Source organism: Oncorhynchus gorbuscha, linkage group LG18 (assembly GCF_021184085.1).
Source record: "Oncorhynchus gorbuscha isolate QuinsamMale2020 ecotype Even-year linkage group LG18, OgorEven_v1.0, whole genome shotgun sequence".
NCBI classification, from domain to species: Eukaryota; Metazoa; Chordata; class Actinopteri; order Salmoniformes; family Salmonidae; genus Oncorhynchus; species Oncorhynchus gorbuscha.
This window is the reverse complement of record NC_060190.1, coordinates 23,340,408-23,362,033: the sequence shown is the minus strand read 5'-3', so window position 1 is coordinate 23,362,033 and position 21,626 is coordinate 23,340,408. Positions and strand designations below refer to the sequence as shown.

Sequence of the window (21,626 nt, the reverse complement as noted above, 5' to 3'; positions counted from 1 at the left end):
AAACGCACAAAAACAACACAACTTTGTCTCCCCTCTGCATTTAAGCAGCCCTTTGCAGCGGATTCTGACCGGGCCAAAGAAATTACTAGAGCGATAGGTATGTTTATAGCTGCGGACAGAGGCGCAACTTTGGCTTTAGAAGTGTGTATTTTATATATATATATTTTTTATCCAGTCGGATAAACAATCCAAACAGCCTACCCGACCTCTTGGAGGCGTCCGCATGGTCCTAAAGCACACCGTCGCCACGTTTTGTATCACATTCCAATGACAAAACTGGGGGGCCAAAAATGTAATTTCAGAATGTGGGGGGGGATATGCCCATCCCCAGTGAAAGTTGCCCCCCTGGCCGTGAATATGCGCGCATTCTCAGTGGTTGAGAAGAATAGGGGGTTTCAGCACCTCGTGAAAGTGCTCGAGCCACATTATGAATGTGGCTCTCTCGTACCCATTTCAGCAAACTGGGAGTACCCGCCCTCTATATAAGCAAACTAAAGCAAAATGTTGTCAATGAATTGGCCAATGCACCCCGTGTTTTGCGTAATACAGATGGATGGATCTCCAGGGCTACAGAGAGCTACTTAATAGTGATAGCCCATCACATTACCCCGGAGTAGGAAATGTGAAGTACCATGCCTCGGACACGCCCTCTTTGTGAGAGTCACATATTTTTCTCTTTGTAAGATAACATTATACAATATCTTAGCCATGGTTACACATTGATTTCACAAGCATATTTCACTTTACTTTAGTGTTGTTCATGAGTAATCGTGTTTTAATTTAAGAAAATAAAATGTGTTGGTATTCCTGATTGTGCCCTCATCATTATGACTCATGATCATACAGTATATGGAAACAGGAATACCAACACTTAATATATTCTTAAATTAACAAATATTTACTGCAGTAACTGTTGGCATTTCATTTTCCCACTGTACCGAAACCAACCCAAACTAGGTTTGGTGAGCTGTTACACCCCTAGTCTGAGCTAAAGCTAATTTCCTGCAATTCTACACATATTGCCATGGGACTTAAAAAAAAGAATGTGCCGTTTTATAGCTAATCTCATGCTATTCTACACAATGAGGCTGAGAGAATATATAATTTTTACAGCTAATTTCCTGTTATTCTAGGGAATCAGCTGCTCATAATAAGGACCTTAATTGGCTGAATACTGAGTGTTATGCCGCGTTTAGATTAGGGACACACAAAAAAACGTCATACCAATCGGTATAGCGGAACAAGAAAGCAAGAAAGAGGGTGAATGCAAAAGCAAGCCAGCACGATGGTATACGTTGCTATGGTGATTTCAGTAACAAACAGGGCAAATCAACATTGAAATATCTGAACTCGGGCGACAAGTCCCGTCTACCATTATGCTTTTATTGAAAACAATGATATCCGGGTTTGCCGTCTACCTCGTACCATCTAAACGCAGCATAAGTTAGAACAAGGTTGAAACAATAGTTCTCCAGAATGATGGTTTGGCCACCCCTGGTCTCAAGGCCATGTCTAGCCCTAACCCATGTTTACCCGGAGTGGGACCTTTACAAAGTGCCTGTTTTTGCTCCTGCCCTGCAGCAGTGGACCCACCAGGACAGCAGGTGTCGGTGTAGAGGTACTCCAGGAAGGAGAGGAAGGTGTCAGAGGAGACTCCGTGGATGGGCACCACCCGACTCCGTGCCTCCGCGTACTTCCCGCTGAACATGGCCGCCATGACATCGCAGCGAGCCACCAGGACCGCCCGGTGAGCTGGTAACACACTCCCTGAAACACAGTCTATTTTTAAATATAATCTGGGTGGTTCGAGCCCTGAATGCTGATTGCCCTGAATCAGACCATATACCAAAGGTATGACCAATTTATTTTGAATTACATTGGTAACCAGTTTATAATAGTAATAAGGCACCTTGGGGGTTTGTGGTATATGGCCAATATACCACAGCTAGGGGCTGTGTCCAGGCACTCTGCGATGTGTCGTGCTAAGAACAGCCCTTAGCCGTGGTATATTGGCCATACACCACACCCCCCCGGACCTTATTGCTTGAATGTAGTCCTTACTTTACCAGGTTACTTTGCTGAGAACACATTCTCTATGCCATCAAGGCCTTGGGGAAGAGTTGAGGAGGAGCGGGGTTGAATGAGGAGGAGCGGGGTTGAATGAGGAGGAGCGGGGTTGAATGAGGAGGAGCGGGGTTGAATGAGGAGGAGCGGGGTTGAATGAGGAGGAGCGGGGTTGAATGATGGTTCAGGTGAAGAGAGGGAGCTTTCGGTAACGTGTTGCTAATCACACTCTTGACATGCCTCTATTGTAAGGGGAAGGTTTTTAGCCTCTTCACGATACAGTGGAGGATAATAGCGAAAGCTATTCACTGTATTTTGTCATTTTCTTGAAAGAAACAGACAAGCCTCTACAGCTTCACATCTACCGAATGATCTGCTCATGTACCGTCTCCGAACGGGTTGTTTAAATTAACCCAGAGCTTATGACAGCTATAAAGCATGACATAATGGTTGTCTTGACAGGCATTGTGTCACTTATGACAGCCCTCTATAGTTGGGTGCAGCGCAGGTGAAGAACATGCTGCAAAGTGGATACATTTTGAAGTGTCGAGCATATTTAAAAAATATATATATATATATATTTCATTACATGGGTTATTGTAGATGATTGCTTATGAACTTGGAGCTTGGCATCACCCTGCGAGAGAGTTTGTCATAAAAACGATGTACTGTTTCTGCAGCAAAGTCATTTATAAAATTGTATACATAATATAACATCTGTAAACATAATATTAGGGTGTCTGTAGTATTACTAAGCTCTTATAAACAAAACAGAAGAATTGTACAAAATCTGGCATGAATGTCTAAAGCACTGCGACTATTGTATATCAAGTGTACGTCATACAAGGCACCCTAAATATGTTGATGGCATTTTTTCTCTGGTGCAATAATGAAATGGACTGACTACCTGAGGGCCCTCAGTGAAGAAATCAGTTAATCATGTGTAATAGAAAAAAGTTTACTTTGTGTGTGTGTGTACTTGCCTTGCACCATGAAGATGACATCAGAGTAGAGAGGAGAGTTGAAGAGGTTGACCAGAGACTGAGGACCAAGTTGGGCGGGCCGAGCGTTAGGCGTATCCCTGGAGCCCTACACACACACACACACACACACACACACACACACACACACACACACACACACACACACACACACACACACACACACACACACACACACACACACACACACACACACAGCGTGGGTTATGTCTGAGGATTCCACCACTGTTGGTATTTACTACCATGAGTGCCATTCATTCTGAGCTTCCATCTCCACCACCCACCCGTGGCATAGAAATAGTCCGTCTACACGCCTGCCTCAGCAGTGGCCAACTCCACAGTCCCTGCCGTCCCTGCCAAGACCGCCTCAATGGAGCTGGCTAATGCTGAAACAGACTGGCAGGCAGGCTCGCTTCCAGAGCAGTCTGCATATCAAACCCATTGGCTTCATTATGCTGCAGTGATATAACATCGCTCGCATTGTGCCAGAGCCTGCTGGTTTAGAGTACACAAATCATTGACTTTCAACTGCTTAGTCAATCCTGTAGATGGATTGGAACCAAGCGTATTGTATTGTATTGAGAAATGATACATGTAAATGATGAGTGCAAAAGTGGCACTTCACTTCTGATGGAATTGAAATAGAAGGAACTCAAGCCTGGTCACCAGATCGAATTATGAACCTGCATGTCACATGTCTCCTGATGTTAAGGCAGCCCACATCCCATTCCCTTTGCTCAATCTGAGAGTAAACATTATCCCAATTCAATCAATTAGTGCACTGCTAGTACACTGCTTTTGATCAAAACCACATGTATTGTGTTATATGGGGGAATAGGGTATCACAGGGTGTATTTTTTTGCATGTGCGAGTCCATGTTAACCATGGGTCACCTTGTCTCTGCCCATGAAGGAGCGGACGCGGTCCATGAGTTGAGCCACGGCCAGAGAGTTCTTCAGCTTCTCCCCCACAGCCTCCTGGAGGTGCTCCCACTCCCACGCCCCTGGGTCACACCAGAACCACAGGCACACAAATAACATATATACCACAGCAACAGACAGACTCATTTAAAATATATAAACACTCATACCGTATAGTGCCTTCGGAAAGTATTCAGACCCCTTTTTTCCACATTCTGTTACGTTACAGACTTATTCTAAAATGGAATAAATACATTTCTCACACCAATCTACACACAATACTCCATATTGACAAAGCAAAAAAACAGCATTTTAGACATTTTTGCATTTATTAAAAAATGTAAAAACATACTTTATTTACATAGGTATTCAGACCATTTTGCTATGAGACTCAAATGTGAGCACATGTGCATCCTGTTTCCATTGATTATCCTTGAGATTTTTCTACAACTTGATTGGAGTACACCTGTGGTAAATTCAATTGATTGGACATGATTTGGAAAAGCACACCCCTGTCTAAATAAGGTCCCACAGTTGACGGTACATGTCAGAGCAAAAACCAAGCCATGAGGTCAGGAATTGTCCGTAGAGCTCCGAGACAGGATTGTGTCGAGGCACTGATCTGGGGGAGGGTACCAAAAAACGTCTGCAGCATTCAAGGTCCCCAAGAACACAGTAGTAGCCTCCATCATTCTTAAATTCAAGAAGTGTGGTACCACCAAGACTCTTCCTAGAGCTGGCTGCCTGGCCAAACTGAGCAATCGGGAGAGAAGAGCCTTGGTCAAGGAGGTGACCAAGTACCTGATGGTCACTCTGACAGAGCTCCAGAGTTCCTCTGTCTATATGGGAGTACCTTCCAGAAGGACATTCATCTCTGCAGCACCCCACCAATCATGCCTTTATGGTAGAGTGGCCAGGCGGAAGCCACTCCTCAGTAAAAGGCACATGACAGCCCGCTTGTAGTTTGCCAAAAGGCACCTAAAGGACTCTCAAGTCTGATGAAACCAAGATTGAATTATTTGGCCTGAATGCCAAAGTGTCACGTCTGGTGGAAACTGATCCATACGGTGAAGCATTGTGGTGGCAGCATCATGCTGTGGGGATATTTTTCAGCGGCAGGGACTGTGAGACTAGTTAGGATCGAGTGAAAGATGAACGGAACAAAGTACAGAGATCAAATCAAATCAAATCAAATTTATTTATATAGCCCTTCGTACATCAGCTGATATCTCAAAGTGCTGTACAGAAACCCAGCCTAAAACCCCAAACAGCAAACAATGCAGGTGTAAAAGCACGGTGGCTAGGAAAAACTCCCTAGAAAGGCCAAACCTAGGAAGAAACCTAGAGAGGAACCGGGCTATGTGGGGTGGCCAGTCCTCTTCTGGCTGTGCCGGGTAGAGATTATAACAGAACATGACCAAGATGTTCAAATGTTCATAAATGACCAGCATGTCAAGATCCTTGATGAAACCTGATCCAAAGTGCTCAGGACCTCAAACTGGGGCGAATATTCACCTTCCAACAAGACAATGATCCTAAACACACAGCCAAGACAACACAGGAGTGGCTTCGGGACAAGTCTCTGAATGTCCTTGAACGGCCAAGCCAGAGCCCGGACATGAACCCGATCGAATATCTCTGGACAAACCTGAAAAGAGCTGCGCAGCGATGCTCCCCATCCAACCTGACAGAACTTGAGAGGATTTGCAGAGAAGAATGGGAGAAACTCCCCAAATACTGGTGTGCCAAGCTCGTAGCGTCATAATACCCAAGAAGCCTCGAGGGTTTAATCGCTGCCAAACGTGCTTCAACAAAGTACTGAGTAATGGGTCTGAATACTTATGTAAATGTCAAAAAAACTGTTTTTGCTTTGTCATTATGGGGTATTGTGTGTGTATTGATGAGGACAACAAAACGATTTAAATGTCGAAAAAGTCAAGGGGTCTGAATACTTTCCAAATGCACTGTATATCATAGAAACACTATAATACTTATATATACAGTAGGGCAAAAAGGTATTTAGTCAGCCACCAATTGTGCAAGTTCTCCCACTTAAAAAGATGAGAGAGGCCTGTAATTTTCATCATAGGTACACTTCAACTATCACAGACAAAATGAGAAGGAAAAAAATCAGATTGTAGGATTTTTTTATGAATTCATTTGCAAATTATGGTGGAAAATAAGTATTTGGTCAATGACAAAAGTTTCTCAATTATTTGTTATATACCCTTTGTTGGCAATGACAGAGGTCAAACGTTTTCTGTAAGTCTTTCACAAGGTTTTCACACACTGTTGCTGGTATTTTGGCTCATTCCTCCATGCAGATCTCCTCTAGAGCAGTGATGTTTTGAGGCTGTTGCTGGGCAACACGGACTTTCAACTTCCTCCAAAGATTTTCTATGGGGTTGAGATCTGGAGACTGGCTAGGCCACTCTAGGACCTTGAAATGCTTCTTACGAAGCCACTCCTTCATTGCCCGGGTGGTGTGTTTGGGATCATTGTCATGCTGAAAGAGCCAGCCATATTTCATCTTCAATGCCCTTGCTGATGGAAGGAGGTTTTCATTCAAAATCTCACGATACATGGCCCCATTCATTCTTTCCTTTACATGGATCAGTCGTCCTGGTCCCTTTGCAGAAAAACAGCCCCAAAGCATGATGTTTCCACCCCCATGCTTCACAGTAGTTATGGTGTTCTTTGTATGCAACTCAACATTCTTTGTCCTCCAAACACGACGAGTTGAGTTTTTACCAAAAAGTTATATTTTGGTTTAATCTGACCATATGACATTCTCTTAATCTTCTTCTGGATCATCCAAATGCTCTCTAGCAAACTTCAGACGGGCATCGACATGTACTGGCTTAAGCAGGGGGACACGTCTGGCACTGCAGGATTTGAGTCCCTGGCGGCGTAGTGTGTTACTGATGGTAGGCTTTGTTACTTTGGTCCCAGCTCTCTGCAGGTCATTCACTAGGTCCCCCTGTGTGGTTCTGGGATTTTTGCTCACCGTTCTTGTGATCCTTTTGACGCCACGGGGTGAGATCTTGCTCCAGATCGAGGGAAATTATCAGTGGTCTTGTATGTCTTCCATTTCCTAATAATTGCTCCCACAATTGATTTCTTCAAACCAAGCTGCTTACCTATTGCAGATTCAGTCTTCCCAGTCTGGTGCAGGTCTACAAATTTGTTTCTGGTGTCCTTTGACAGCTCTTTGGTCTTGGCCATAGTGGAGTGTTCAGTGTTCAGCTGCGCACTCCGATGACGTGTGACGACAATGAGGGAGTTAATTTGTGGAATTTAGTTCCTTCTTAATGCGTTTGAGAAAAAACAGCTCAAATAAGCAAAGAGAAACGACAGTTCATCAGTACTTTAAGACATGAAGGTCAGTCAATGCGGAACATTTCAAGAACTTTTAAAGTATCTTCACGTGCAGTCGCAAACACCATCAAGCGCTATGATGAAACTGGCTCTCATGAGGACCGCCACAGGAAGGGTAGACCCAGAGTTACCTCTGCTGCAGAGGACACGTTTAGTAGAGTTGCCAGCCTCATACATTTCAGCCCAAATAAATGCTTCACAGACTTCAAGTAACAGACACATCTCAACATCAACTGTTCAGAGGAGACTGTGTGAATCAGGCCTTCATGGTTGAATTGCTGCAAAAAAACAACACTACTAAAGGACACCAATAAGAAGAAGAGACTTAATTGGGCCAAGAAACACGAGCAATTGACATTAGACCGGTGGAAATTTGTATTTTGGCATGGAGTCCAAATTGGAGATTTGTGTGAGTGAACGTATGATCTCCGCATGTGCTATAGATGGTGTGTAGGTGCTTTGCTGGTGACACTGTCTGTGATTTATTTAAACTTCAAGGCACAGTTAACCAGCATAGCTACCACAGCATTCCGCAGCGATACGCCATCCAATCTGGTTTGGGCTTAGTGGGACTATAATTTAATTTTCAACAGATCAATGACCCAACACACCGCCAGGCTGTGTGAGAGTGATGGAGTGCTGCATCAGATGACCTGGTCTCCACAATCCCCCGACCTCAACCAAATTGAGATGGTTTGGGATGAGTCGGACCGCAGATTGAAGGAAAAGCAGCCAACAAGTGCAAGGCATATGTGGGAACTCCTTCAAGACTGTTGGAAATCATTCCAGGTGAAGTTGGTTGAGAGAATGCCAATAGTGTGCAAAGTTGTCATCAAGGCAAAGGGTGGATATTTGAAGAATCTCAAATATAAAATATACACTGTTCAAAAAAATAAAGGGAACACTAAAATAACACATCCTAGATCTGAATGAATGAAATATTCTTATTAAATACTTTTTTATTTACATAGTTGAATGTGCTGACAATACAATCACACACAAATTATCAATGGAAATCAAATTTATCAACCCATGGAAGTCTGGATTTGGAGTCACACTCAAAATTAAAGTGGAAAACCACACTACAGGCTGATCCAACTTTGATGTAATGTCCTTAAAACAAGTCAAAATGAGGCTCAGTAGTGTGTGTGGCCTCCACGTGCCTGTATGACCTCCGTACAATGCCTGGGCATGCTCCTGATGAGGTGGCGGATGGTCTCCTGAGGGATCTCCTCCCAGACCTGGACTAAAGCAACCGCTAACTCCTGGACAGTCTGTGATGCAATGGAGCAAGACATGATGTCCCAGATGTGCTCAATTTGATTCAGGTCTGGGGAACGGGCAGGCCATTCCATAGCATCAATGCCTTCCTCTTGCAGGAACTGCTGACACACTCCAGCCACATGAGGTCTAGCATTGTCTTGCATTAAGAGGAACCCAGGGCCAACAGCACCAGCATATGGTCTCACAAGGGATTTGAGAATCTCATCTCGGGACCTAATGGCAGTCAGGCTACCTCTGGCGAGCACATGGAGGGCTGTGCGGCCCCCCAAAGAAATGCCACCCCACACCATGACTTCATCTGTGAAGAGCACAGGGCACCAGTGGCAAATTTGCCAATCTTGGTGTTCTCTGGCAAATGCCAAACGTCCTGCACGGTGTTGGGCTGTAAGCACAACCCCCCACCTGTGGACGTCGGGCCCTCATACCACCCTCATGGAGTCTGTTTCTGACCGTTTAAGCAGACACATGCACATTTGTGGCCTGCTGGAGGTCATTTTGCAGGGCTCTGGCAATGCTCCTCCTGCTCCTCCTTGCACAAAGGCGGAGGTAGCGGTCCTGCTGCTGGTTTGTTGCCCTCCTACGGCCTCCTCCACGCCTCCTGATATACTGGCCTGTCTCCTTGTAGCCCCTTCATGCTCTGGACACTACGCTGACAGACACAGCAAACATTCTTGCCACAGCTCGCATTGATGTGCCATCCTGGATGAGCTGCACTACCTGAGCTACCTTTTATTTTTTTGAGCAGTGTATTTTGATTTGTTTAACACTTTTTTGGTTACTACATGATTCCATATGTGTTATTTCATAGTTTTGATGTCTTCACTATTATTCTACAATGTAGAACATAGTACAAATAAAGAAAAACTCTTGAATGAGTAGGTGTTCTAAAACTTTTGACCAGTAGTGTATATATAGATGCGGCAAAGAGGTCAATGGAACGCAGACCATTGGGAAATAAATTTGCCCATTCAAAAAATCTGATCTAACAAAGTGGATATTCCTCAAATCCGTCATGATGTCAGCGTTCTAACAAGCCCACAATGTGGTTACTAAAATGGAAATATTTGTCCTTTTGCTAAATGCTAACTCCAGTTCATGTAAGCTGGTAGCATGGCTAGCCATATAGAAATGGGAAGTGGTAGTTGGAGTCTTTTGTACGTGTAATGCAGTTGACTGGTAACAATGACGTGGACATGTACTGGTGTTGACATCCATATCAGCATTATACTCTGATCTTTACCCCAAAATAGTGTGAATACACATAAACATTAGCCTTAATGCTAATCTTGCTGGGAGACAATAAGGAGATTCAGAATCTTTCCCACACGGCGGGACCTGATAGGGGTGTTTCCATTGATTTGTCCGAGTTCAATTGATCTTTTTAACGCATGTACAGTGGCAAGAAAAATATATGAACCCCTTGGAATTACCTGGATTTCTGCATGAATTGGTCATAAAGTTTGATCTTCATCTAAGTCACAACAATAGACAAACACAATTTGCTTAAACTTATAACAAACAATTATATGTTTTCTTGTCTATATTGAACACACCGTGTAAACATTCACAGTGCAGGGTGGGCAAAGTATGTGAACCCTTAAATTTAATATCCGGTTGACTCTCCTTTGGCAGCAATAACCTCAACTAAACATTTTCTGTAGTTGCGGATCAGGCGGAATTTTGGACCGTTCCTCTTTACAAAACTGTTTTAGTTCAGAAATATTCTTGGGATGTCTGGTGTGAACCGCTCTCAAGGTCATGCCACAGCATCTCAATCATGTTGAGGTCCAGAAGGCGTATTTTCTTCTGTTGAAGACATTCTGTTGTTGATTTACTTCTCTGTTTCGGGTCGTTGTCCTGTTGCATCACCCAACGTCTGTTGAGCTTCAATTGGCGGACAGATAGCCTTACATTCTCCTGCAAAATGTCTTGATAAACTCGGGAATTCATTTGTCTGTAGATGATAGCAAGCTGTCCAGGCCCTGAGGCAGCAAAGCAGCCCCAAACCATGATGCTCCCTCCCCCATACTTTTGAGTTGGGATGAGGTTTTGATGTTGATGTGCTGTGCCTTTTTATCTCCACACATAGTGTTGTGTGTTCCTTTTAAACAACTCAACTTTAGCTTAATCTGTCCACAGAATATTTTGCCAGTAGCGCTGTGGAACATCCTGGTTCTCATTTGCTAACTTCAGACGTGCAGCAATGTTTTTTTTGGACAACAGTGGCTTCTTCCATGGTGTCCTCCAATGAACACTATTCTTGTTTAGTGTTTTACGTGTCGTAGACTCGTCAAGAGATGTTAGCATGTTCCAGAGATTTCTATAAGTCTTTAGCTGACACTAGGATTCTTTGAAACTTCATTGAGCATTCTGCGCTGTGCTCTTGCAGTCATCTTTACAGGATGGCCACTCCTAGGGAGAGTAGCAACAGTGCTGAATTTTCTCCATTTATAGACAATTTGTCTTATCGTGGACTGATGAACATTAAGACTTTTAGAGATACTTTTGTAAGCCTTTCCAGCTTTATGCAAGTCAATAATTATTAATCGTAGGTCTTCTGAGATCTCTTTTGTTCAAGGCATGGTTTACATCAGGCAATGCTTCTTGTGAATAGCAAACTCAAATTTTGTGAGTATTTTTATAGGGCAGCTCTAACCAACCATCTCCAAACTCGTCTCATTGATTGGACTCCTGGGTAGCTGACTCCTGACTCCAATTAGCTTTTGGAGAAGTCATTAGCCTTGGGGTTCACATACTTTTCCTAACCTACACTGTGAATGTTTAAATTATATATTCAATATAGATAAGAAAAATACCTTGTGTGTTATTAGTTTAAGCACACTGTGTTTGTCTATTGTGACTTAGATGAAGACCAGATCAAATTTGATGACCAATTTATGCAGAAATCCAGGTAATTGCAAAGGGTTCACATACTTTTTCCTGCCACTGTATACCACAAAAACAGACACTCATATACAGCATTGAGTCTGTATACAAAACATTAAGAACACCTGCTATTTCCATGACAGACTGACCAGGTGAAAGCCATGATCCCTTATTGATGTCACTTGTTAAATCCACTTCAATCAGTGTAGATGAAGGGGAGGAGACAGGTTAAAGAAGATTGAGACAATTGAGACATGGATTGTGCATGTGTGCCATTCCGAGGGTAAATGGGCAAGACAAAAGATTTAAGTGCCTTCAAACGGGGTACAGTAGTAGGTGCCAGGTGCACCGGTTTGTGTCAAGAACTGCAATACTGCTGGATTTTTCACACTCAACAGTTTTCCGTGTGTCTCATGAATGGTCCACTACCCAAAGAACATCCAGTCAACTTGACACAAGTGTGAGAAGCATTGGAGTCAACATGGGCCAGCATCCCTGTGGAACGCTTGACACCTTGTAGAATATACGGCCCGACAAATTGGGGGGGGGGGAGGGTGTAACTCAATATTAGGAAGGTGTTCCTAATGTTTGGTATACTCAGTGTATAAACACTCATGCATACCATAGAAACACTATAATACTCATACCACGGAAACAGATATACTCATATATACCCCGGACACAGACTCACATAAACCCTAATACTAATATATAGGCTACCACAGAAAAACTAATACATATGCTACCACATAAATCTGCATAAAGAAAATATGCTAATTTCCCCACCAGTGGAGTGTTTTCACCAACTGACTTGTTTACGGATAAAAATCAGTGTGCGATGACGTAGTGCAGACAAAATGTACTTTTTCGCTTACATTTTCATCTACCGAATACAAATCTAAATTGCAATATGTTTCCATCGCATTTTCAACTCTACCGATGGTTTTGTCACAAAAACTGTTGCTTTAAATAGAATATGGGCCTATTCTAGTCTTGACATATGCATTCTAGACAACAGCTCGCAGATACAGTGCGGGTAGGCTGTGCGGGTAGGCTGTGCGGGTAGTCTAAATGATGAGATTATTATGGATAAGAGCGAGAATATTTATTTGTCAAATGGCAGTCAAGCTTTGATCATCATGTCACCAGAATGAAATTGTACCGAAACTTCCATCACTCGCATAAAAACTGTGGTTGGAAACATGGTTATTGACTCAAATATAAACAACTTTGTGTACTCTCTCTCATATAACATAATATTGTAGGAACACCAATGCAAAAACGAAAAGATCCACAGAGTCGCATAGGAGTCACACTCATAACTACATCACAGTGGCCTACTTTTCCGAAAGTACCTGCGAGAAAGAAAAACCATTGACCGTGAGTTAGCATCCGAAGGAATAGGCAGGAAAACTCTTTCAATTAGCATATTCCTTGAAATCATCAAACAACAGTCCTTCAGGCAGCCTTGAAGGTGGAAGGGGGTGGGTGGAGTATTCCTTCATATATGAAGGCAAACAGACCATTGCAGCAGAAGGAGGTGAGTTATAGGGGTATTAGCTCATCACTTTTTATGGAGGTACTTTAGCTGATACAAGGATTAATTTAAACACCCAGCGCAGGGTAATATCCCACAAACACCTCATTCGGGAGATTAATTCCAAGCTGTGACATAAAGCTTTCTCGCTGAAAATCAACTGCTGAAATTTCCTCAAAGACAACGGTAGGTCGACTCAAGGAAAAGGTTAATTGGTTAGTTTGGTTCACAATGCAGGGTAAATGGAGGGTAAAATCATCTTAATTAAACACTGATGATCTTTATGTGGTACCATGACTAAGCACAGCCAACACACACACACCATGGAGACTACAGATAGAGTCATAGCAGGATGTTTCATACAGTGATGGGAAATTATCCCCTGCAAATGATTGCACCTACCAAAGCAGACATTAGCTCGCTTAGCTAAAGCCTCGCTCTCTAGTGCTGATCCACATGCTTAAAGCACTTGGCACTTAAACTAACTTTGACATTTAAGCTTGTTTCAAAACAACAGAACTTAAACCAGTAGTTTACCTCGGTAGAGGAACATGAGTGTCTCCCATAGACACAGGCACAGCAGTGGGTCCTTCACCACCAGGCGCGATAGCCGTCCAGCCAGATGCCCGTCGGGCCGCGACCCGTCCTCCATGCCCAGGCCCCCATCCCAGGTGGAGAGCAGCGATGGGGGGCCACCATCCCCCCGGCCATCCCCCCGGCAGGCGCAGCGCGATATGGGCCTCTCCCTGGCCTTGGGGCCCAGCAGCAGCTGTCTGAAATAGGGACTGACAGCACAGAGCACAGCGGCGTGCCCCCAGCCCAGTTCCTTGCCAGAGTCCCCAGAGTAGAAGGCCACGTCGGCGAACTGGCCGCCACGCTCCAGCAGCCACTGTAGGTCCTTAGAGAAGCTGGACTCCTCCACTCGGATGGGGGGAAGACGCGCTGAAGGGATGGAGTGAGAGATGGGTACAGGAAAGGGGGAGTCGTGGGAGAAAAGGGAAGAGAGGAGACGAGATGTTGGAATGAGAGAGGAGAGTAAAAGCACAGAGGGAAAAGGGGAGGAGTAAGTGTCAACATTGTTAACGTATGTGGCTCGGATGGAATAAAAATGGGGAAGGTTAGCGAGAGAGAGATGGAGAGAAAGAAACAGACAGAAAATGGATGGAGGGGAGAAGGTTGAAAGAGGGGGTGAAAGAATAAAGGATTGATGAGGGAAAAAAAGAGGGAGAACAGAAAGATGATCAGACAGTTAGCTTAGGGGGTTGGGCGTGGGAACGAGGGATGTGGGAAAAGCAGAGAATATTAAGTAAAAGGTAAACAGAGCGAGAGAGTGTGAAGGTATGTAAATCATTGTTCTATTATAAACCTATTTATGCTTAATCCATCCTGTACCCCTGTGCACCTCATCACTTTTTTATGGCCACTCTGTTTTAGCCTGGTATACAGGCAAGGCTGTCCAGGAATCAATGCACTTCATATTTCATGGACTGTGCACTATAACGAGAGAAAGTTAAGTAGTTGGACGGGCACCAGCCAAGCCAGCCCACCCACGCACCCACTTTGGCAGTGTTGCTCTTATCTGTCAATCACCAGGCCAAAGTTCATCAGACATAAATGTAAATAGCAAAATGGAAGGCTGCTATATTCAGTACGTTAACTGTAGCTTAGCCATGTGTTCGTATTTTTATTTTAGATTTTTTTTGTTGTAATTTCTGCCCCCTTTTTCTCCCCAATTACGTGATTACGATCTTATTTCATCGCTGCAACTCCCCAACAGGCTCAGGAGAGTCGAAGGTCGAGTCATGCGTCCTCCGAAACATGACCCGCCAAGCCGTATCTCTTAACACCCGCTCGCTTAAACCGGAAGCCAGCTGCACCAATGTGTTGGAGGAAACACTGTTCAACTGACGACCGAAATCGGCCTGCAGGCGCCCAGCCCGTCACAAGGAGTCGCTAGAGTGCGATGAGCCAAGTAAAGCACCCCGGCCAAACCCTCCCTTAACCTGGACGACGCTGGGCCAATTGTGCACCACCCTATGGGACTCCTGGTCACGGACGGCTTAGCCGTGTGTTCTATTTCTGTGTCCATGAACACAGATAGGTGTCAAATTTGTAATAGCACATTTACAGGAATAAAGAATAAAATAATAAACACTATAGGGTGAAGGGCTGACTAACAGATGATTCGACACTTTGATAAAGCAATGAAAGTCTATATTCTATATTTAGTAAAGGAAGAAAATTGTCCACTAACTGTTTGCTACACAGAAATGCTGTCTTCTATTGAAGTGACAACATTTCAACAATGTTTCAACCAACATGATATGATCTTCGTCACTTGAGTATTGTAGTACTATCACTAAGCTTCACTAACTGTTCTTTAGGAGCAGCAAACGGTGAGTCTGTATTCATTTTCATTGCTTTATTTGTCTCCTGTGGCATGTTTGGATGTGGCAATTACTCTCTTTTCATAATTCAAAATTAAGTCCATGAGCCCAAAATAGCCCTGGCGTTCTCATCTCAGATCTCACAGACTTTGGATCCATGCAATAATAAATCCCCACAATTAATGAATCTACTATACTGGAGCAATTGTCGAAGAAATCTTAACACTATTCCACTAATCTGTGTCTGCTATCGATTTAGTTCAAACTCAAACGGTTGGCTGATTTAAAAATGTTAAATATAATTTAAGTTAACAATAATATCTAGTAGCATGTTAACAACAACAGCAGCATGTGCAGAGAGAACAAGAAAGGGTTGAGAATTAAACCCTGAGGAACACCACAAGTAAAGTTGATACCATACAAAGACGCATATAAATGATTTAAAGGGACTTCTCATCTTGCAATGCCAGTCTCTCACCTGGCTGTTCCAGATGAGGGGGGTGGGGCTCATTCAGCTTGTTGCTCCGCCTCTTCTCCGGCCTCTCTTTGGCCTTCTGCTTCAAACACTGAATCATGAAGTACTCCAGCTGAAAACATACACAAAATGCACGCTTGTTAGAATAAACCCACACACACCAATAAAACATTTGAATCACATAGCAGCCGGTCCCCATTCTTATCTTCACTAGTACAATGGCCAATAATTTGCCATCTGCATCATCGATGATGATTGATAACATAGAACACTCCAATCATATATCACACCATCAAACAATATAATCCGTTCATAACTGGCTCATGCCGACACTCACCACGCTGCCAAAGTAGCGACCCACAAAGACATGGTTCAGAGAGGGCAGCTCCAGGTAAGTGGCCCCCAGGTCCCTAGAGAGCTGCAGGCCCTCACTATGGGGGACACAGCTGCTCCAGTCTGATGCACACAGGGGGCACGTGCAGGGGGGCCCCTCATCTGGACAGTGAGGGGACAGAGAAGAGGTGAGTGAGACAGGACAACATTTACCTCCTCTAAACGCACACCTGCAAAAAATAAATATTACCCATAGAACTTCCAGCAGAACATATCAAGATTTTCTTTTATCCATCAAAGATATAACCACATACTGAAATTCAGACAGATTTACAATGCATGCACAGAGGCACACCGTGCATGCGCATACTGTAGCCTACATGCAGAGAGACAGTCAGCGTGTGAGAATATGAAGAGAAAATTACAGGGAAATGGAGGGAGGAGTAAAGAGATACAGAAACAGCATAAAAGCAGAGAAGGAGCCAGAGAGAGAGACAGAAAGAGAGACAGAAAGAGAGACAGAAAGAGAGACAGAGAGAGAGACAGAAAGAGAGACAGAAAGAGAGACAGAGAGAGAGACAGAAAGAGAGACAGAGAGAGAGACAGAGAGAGAGACAGAAAGAGACAGAAAGAGAGACAGAAAGAGAGACAGAAAGAGAGACAGAGAGAGAGACAGAGAGAGAGACAGAAAGAGTATGGCGGTCTGCTCAGTGCCAAATGCAAGGGATAAATCACTCTGCTAATAAAACTACAGGCATAGAGTGAAAGCCAGACACTGTCTGTGGTGCGTGTGTGTGTACAGTATGTGACGTCTCCTGCAATGACTCTACCCTAGGTGGTCTCCTAAACCAAGGCAACAGGAAACACAGCTGTCATTCTCCACATTCATTAGGGGATAGTTTTAGCATAGACAATAAAAGCAGTGACAAAACAACACAAAAACATAGTGTCAGGTCCACCACTATCCCACAAGGCCCCTCTTTCACCACCAAAGAGTTATCAAATACTATTATCATCTTGCAATGAAGCTCTGGCAAGATCTAAAACCATCTCACTGTGCTAAAAAGTAACCCATCATGAATGTCCTGGATTTGTTTATACCGCTGAAATGAAAATGACTTATGGTCACGCATATAGACATTAAAGTGGGCTTGATGGTTAATACTTTGCTAGTTCAATACCACCAACCTGGGCAATGCTACATGTCACACTGTACCATCAAAGTGTGTGTGTGTGTGTGTGTGTGTGTGTGTGTGTGTGTGTGTGTGTGTGTGTGTGTGTGTGTGTGTGTGTGTGTGTGTGTGTGTGTGTGTGTGTGTGTGTGTGTGTGTGTGTGTGTGTGTGTGTGTGTGTGTGTCAGGCTTTGGACTTTGCCTACTTCTTTCTTGCACCAAATGATGCTTGGTTTGTTTGTTGTTTTAGCCACAAAGACATTACTTAGAGACAAAATCCTGGGGCCTGTTTGAGATTGAATCATAAGATGAGCATCATGCTCTTAACTGAGAGGACAGGGAAAAGACAAATCCCCTCCTTCAGCAATTTTCCCTGCTCCGAGACTATGTAATGTAGCAATCGTTTGGTAAGCAATATTTGTAAAATTTGCAAATATAAAGATCAATTAATTAAGACTATTTCAAAAGACTCAAAATTCTGTGATTTTTGTATATTAGTTTGGGTTTATTGGATCGTAAAAACAGTGTTGAGTCAAATGTCATAAACATGGTTGGATGTCATAACCTTTTATGAATGGTGTGAGGCCACATAACCAATCATTGTCAATATTTCTATACTCTTAAGTGCTATGAGGCAACCACTGACTGCAACGGAATGTAAGACCTAGCAAAACTTCACCACTTGACTCATGATACAAAATATCATCCTTATTTAGCCAGGCAGGTCCATTAAGATTTGTATTTTATTTAAGATGATGACCTGGCATGTGGTAAGTGCATGGTAATACAGCACAAGAAGACACAACATGTCCCAACAGGACAAAATGGTGTTGTGGTCAAGGATAGACCAATGGGATCTCACCGTTTAGGCGTGCGCCCACAGCAACCAAAATGACGGGCACGCCCCAGTGACGTAGCAGGGGGCGGAGTCTAGGGGCATATCCGTTGCGCACCTGCTGGAAGGCCATCTTGTCGTTGATCGAGTACTTGATGACCAGGATGTCAGCCTGTTCTAGAACGCTCCGCACACTGGCCCAGTCACTGTCCAACAGATCCTGTCCACACACAGAGTACATACACACATTTTAAATACTATTTGAATCCACAAATCACATTACAGTCGAGGATTCAAACATTTTACAGGACACGGATATATTTTTCTCCAAACTGCTAGGCTGCCAATGACAGCTGACACAAAGCAGTACTTTGCTAGCTGCTTTGCCTTTGTCCTATGCAGTCCTGCAATCTGAAGGCCACGTACTGTCATGCCCGAGACCCCTAAATATCTGCACTACAAGTTGCACTGATAACCAAGGCTGTTTAAGTGTGACACAAGGGGCTGGTGTTTTTAGTATCAACATTATAGGGCCCGTTTCCCAGATCCAGTTTAAGCCCCACTCCCCCTAAAAAAATAACTGTTAATTGCGACTTGTAATCAGTCTCCATCAGACCTGAGAAGAAGTGGTCAGATTTGTTCCACTGCCCTTGCTGAAAACAGTTTCGGAATTCAAAATGCATGTGCATCTCGAGAGCGCTCCTCACACTCAAGGAAGCCAGGTAAACAAACACAAACAGTGACTGGAAGAGTGACTCACTCCTTTATAACGACAATATTCATCTGACCATACAAATGCATTTTTCCCTGCCTGCTTATTGGTCTGGCTTGGCCCCTGATAACCTACATCTGTCTCCACTAATGAAATCTATTCTGAAAGGGAAAAGATTAGCCACCGTTGGGTGAAGACAAAGCTCAGGAAAGTAGACTAACAGTGAAATGCTTACTTTAGGGCCCTTCCCAACAATGCAGCGAAAAACATTTTGAAATAATGTAAAAATAATCACCCACCCCAACATCTCCAGAGCCAAAACACACACACACACTTACCCAGCTAGGGCAGTCCTGCACCACCACAGTGACGTCTCCAAAAACGTGGGACGTGTACTCCATGAAGGCCGGGTTGGACAGGCTGCTCTCCTCAGGCCCTCCGGCCATGGCGCCGTGGCCCAAATAACTCCACAGCAGGCCCCCCTGGAGCTGGCCCTGACCCATGGCCTCTTCTCCTGGCCCCACTCCCCCGGGGCACTCACTGCCCAGCGCAACAATATGAATGGACCTGTAAGTAAAGCACACCAGATGGGGGGGACACAGTCAGGGTCAAACCCATTAAGAACCAGACAAGCAGAGATGGGCTGACAGATATGGTGTGCTGCCTGGTACACTATGGGGGTAGGTAGGGTGAATGTGATGTGTCTCTCAAATGCAGTGTGGGATGCTGCAAAGGAGGGAATTAGGGGGAAGTCAGGTGAACGTGTCTCTAATACTGCGCCTGTGAGAGATGCAACAAGAAGGGAATTAAGAGCCTTTTCCTCTTATTATACATGTCTATCACGGAGACACTGCATCAGGTTGTGTCATTGAGCGAATGACACCGACAGGCGATGCTCTGTCGGATGTTTAGATTTAAAAAACAATTGAAAAATGAATTATTATTATGCAATTATCCCATTCATAGCCCATTATTGGCAAAAACATGCGTGGTACAAGCGCACAGTAGAAACGCGGGAGGAAAGTAGGCTACCCTGTCTTTTGCATCAATTCATGAGGTGCAGACAGCAACTTACATGGTCACCGCGGGTTTCTGCTGGTCAATGCCTTGAACACGTTCTCCCACCGTGCGTTTTCACATGGGTCCGCAGTGAGAGGCTTTTCCGCAATGAGTCCCGAGTATGGGGACGTTAATCCCTCATATCGGTGACTCGCTCCCCGCGACCGTGGTTGAAGAGTTTCACAATCCCGTGTATTTCCTTCTCGTTGTTCATTCATAAAGCAAAACCTCTTACAGTTTACGGTAATGTAAAGGAATGTAAACACTACTGGTTGGATCCAGCCGGCGCCGTGGACTACCACTGCGCTAAAAAAAATAAACAAGTTGTCAATAGCTAAAAAATATATTTTTTAAATAAACGACGCGGAGAAACCAGCACCTCAATATTCCTGGCACTCATGCCACCGTTTATCCAATGACAATTGACGTCGCTGTATAAAACAAAGTCCACTGGGCAGAGGAAGAAAAGTGGGGAGGTAATGCACGGAGAGAGCGAGGGAGACTGGGATAGAGCAACAGACCGTGTTGATGGAGAGTGGACGCGCCTGACTCAGCAGCAAACAATACACGCGCACACGCACGCCAACAGCAGTACACATCTACAGCCACAAAATGACGCGCAGCACAAATTGCTATTGTTATGTCTTTACCTCATTAGGCGAACCTCTCCACACACCCACTGTGTTTTCTCCGGACTGCGAAAAAAAATCTCGCCCGTTGGTTAACCTAATCTTATTTATTCTCATTATTCCAGCTCCCGTTATTAATTAATCAAGGGATGGAGTTTCCCAACATGGTCTTAGATTAGCATTATTCAGTGGCTGTGAACACAAATACATTCCAATAAAATGTAATTAGGCCGGATAATCTTTAAAACATGGAACATCGACAAAAGTGACAAACACGGCTCTATTCTCACTGTAGGCTATTTGACCGCTCCAACATTGTGTCTCTCAGGATCATATATAACGAATAAGCCTAATTTACTTTCCCAATGTATGGAATTGACTTGCAATACTTTAAGTTTATGACATGATTGCTAATAGGGTCTATACACCAAGACACCATATGCACACCAAGACATGTTGCCCTATACAATGATAATGACATGATAATGAAGAAGTGTTGAAGTGGGCTGTTATGCTGATTAAGCTTGAGTCGGTGGATTAATTGGTGTTAGGGTTGATGCGGTGTGATACTGTAGTCAATTCTAATGAGTTATGTGCAGTATAAGTAGAGTCTCTAGGACCTAAGGGGGTTGTTCACTGTGAGGGATGGACCTCAAGACAAGCGGTGAACCACGCTCAGATAATAACCTTGCCTGAGTGAGACCTGAAGACCTGCGTTGACACTCAGAGCTAATGCCTATACAAAAAAAATGTTCTTATTGTCACAGATACCAGGTACATGTGTTGTTTTACAGGGTCGCCCATAGTAGTATAGATCCCCTGGAGCAAATTAGGGTAAAGTTCCTAGCTGAATGGCACATCACTTTGCTGGCTCTGATATTCAAACCAGCGACCTTTCGGTTACTGGCCCAACACTCTAACCGCTAGGCTACCGGCTTTAGCTCAGTGGACTAA

General features: G+C 44.0%; 1 protein-coding gene across 1 annotated transcript in view; it reads right to left on the bottom strand.

The window, feature by feature from the left end:
- Positions 1-20,696, bottom strand: part of LOC124003250 (rho-related BTB domain-containing protein 3-like) — a 29,037-nt gene extending 8,341 nt beyond the window's left edge. Inside the window, exons 1-9 of the mRNA XM_046311344.1 lie at positions 20,060-20,696; positions 19,323-19,551; positions 18,300-18,492; positions 16,270-16,427; positions 15,936-16,044; positions 13,608-14,012; positions 3,959-4,068; positions 3,044-3,153; positions 1,594-1,763 (exon numbers count right to left, since the gene is read on the bottom strand). Of these exons, the coding sequence (XP_046167300.1) occupies positions 1,594-1,763; positions 3,044-3,153; positions 3,959-4,068; positions 13,608-14,012; positions 15,936-16,044; positions 16,270-16,427; positions 18,300-18,492; positions 19,323-19,551; positions 20,060-20,061 (1,486 nt within the window). The 5' untranslated portion in view covers positions 20,062-20,696. The remainder of the gene's footprint in view (positions 1-1,593; positions 1,764-3,043; positions 3,154-3,958; positions 4,069-13,607; positions 14,013-15,935; positions 16,045-16,269; positions 16,428-18,299; positions 18,493-19,322; positions 19,552-20,059) is intronic.
- Positions 20,697-21,626: the final 930 nt, after the last annotated feature.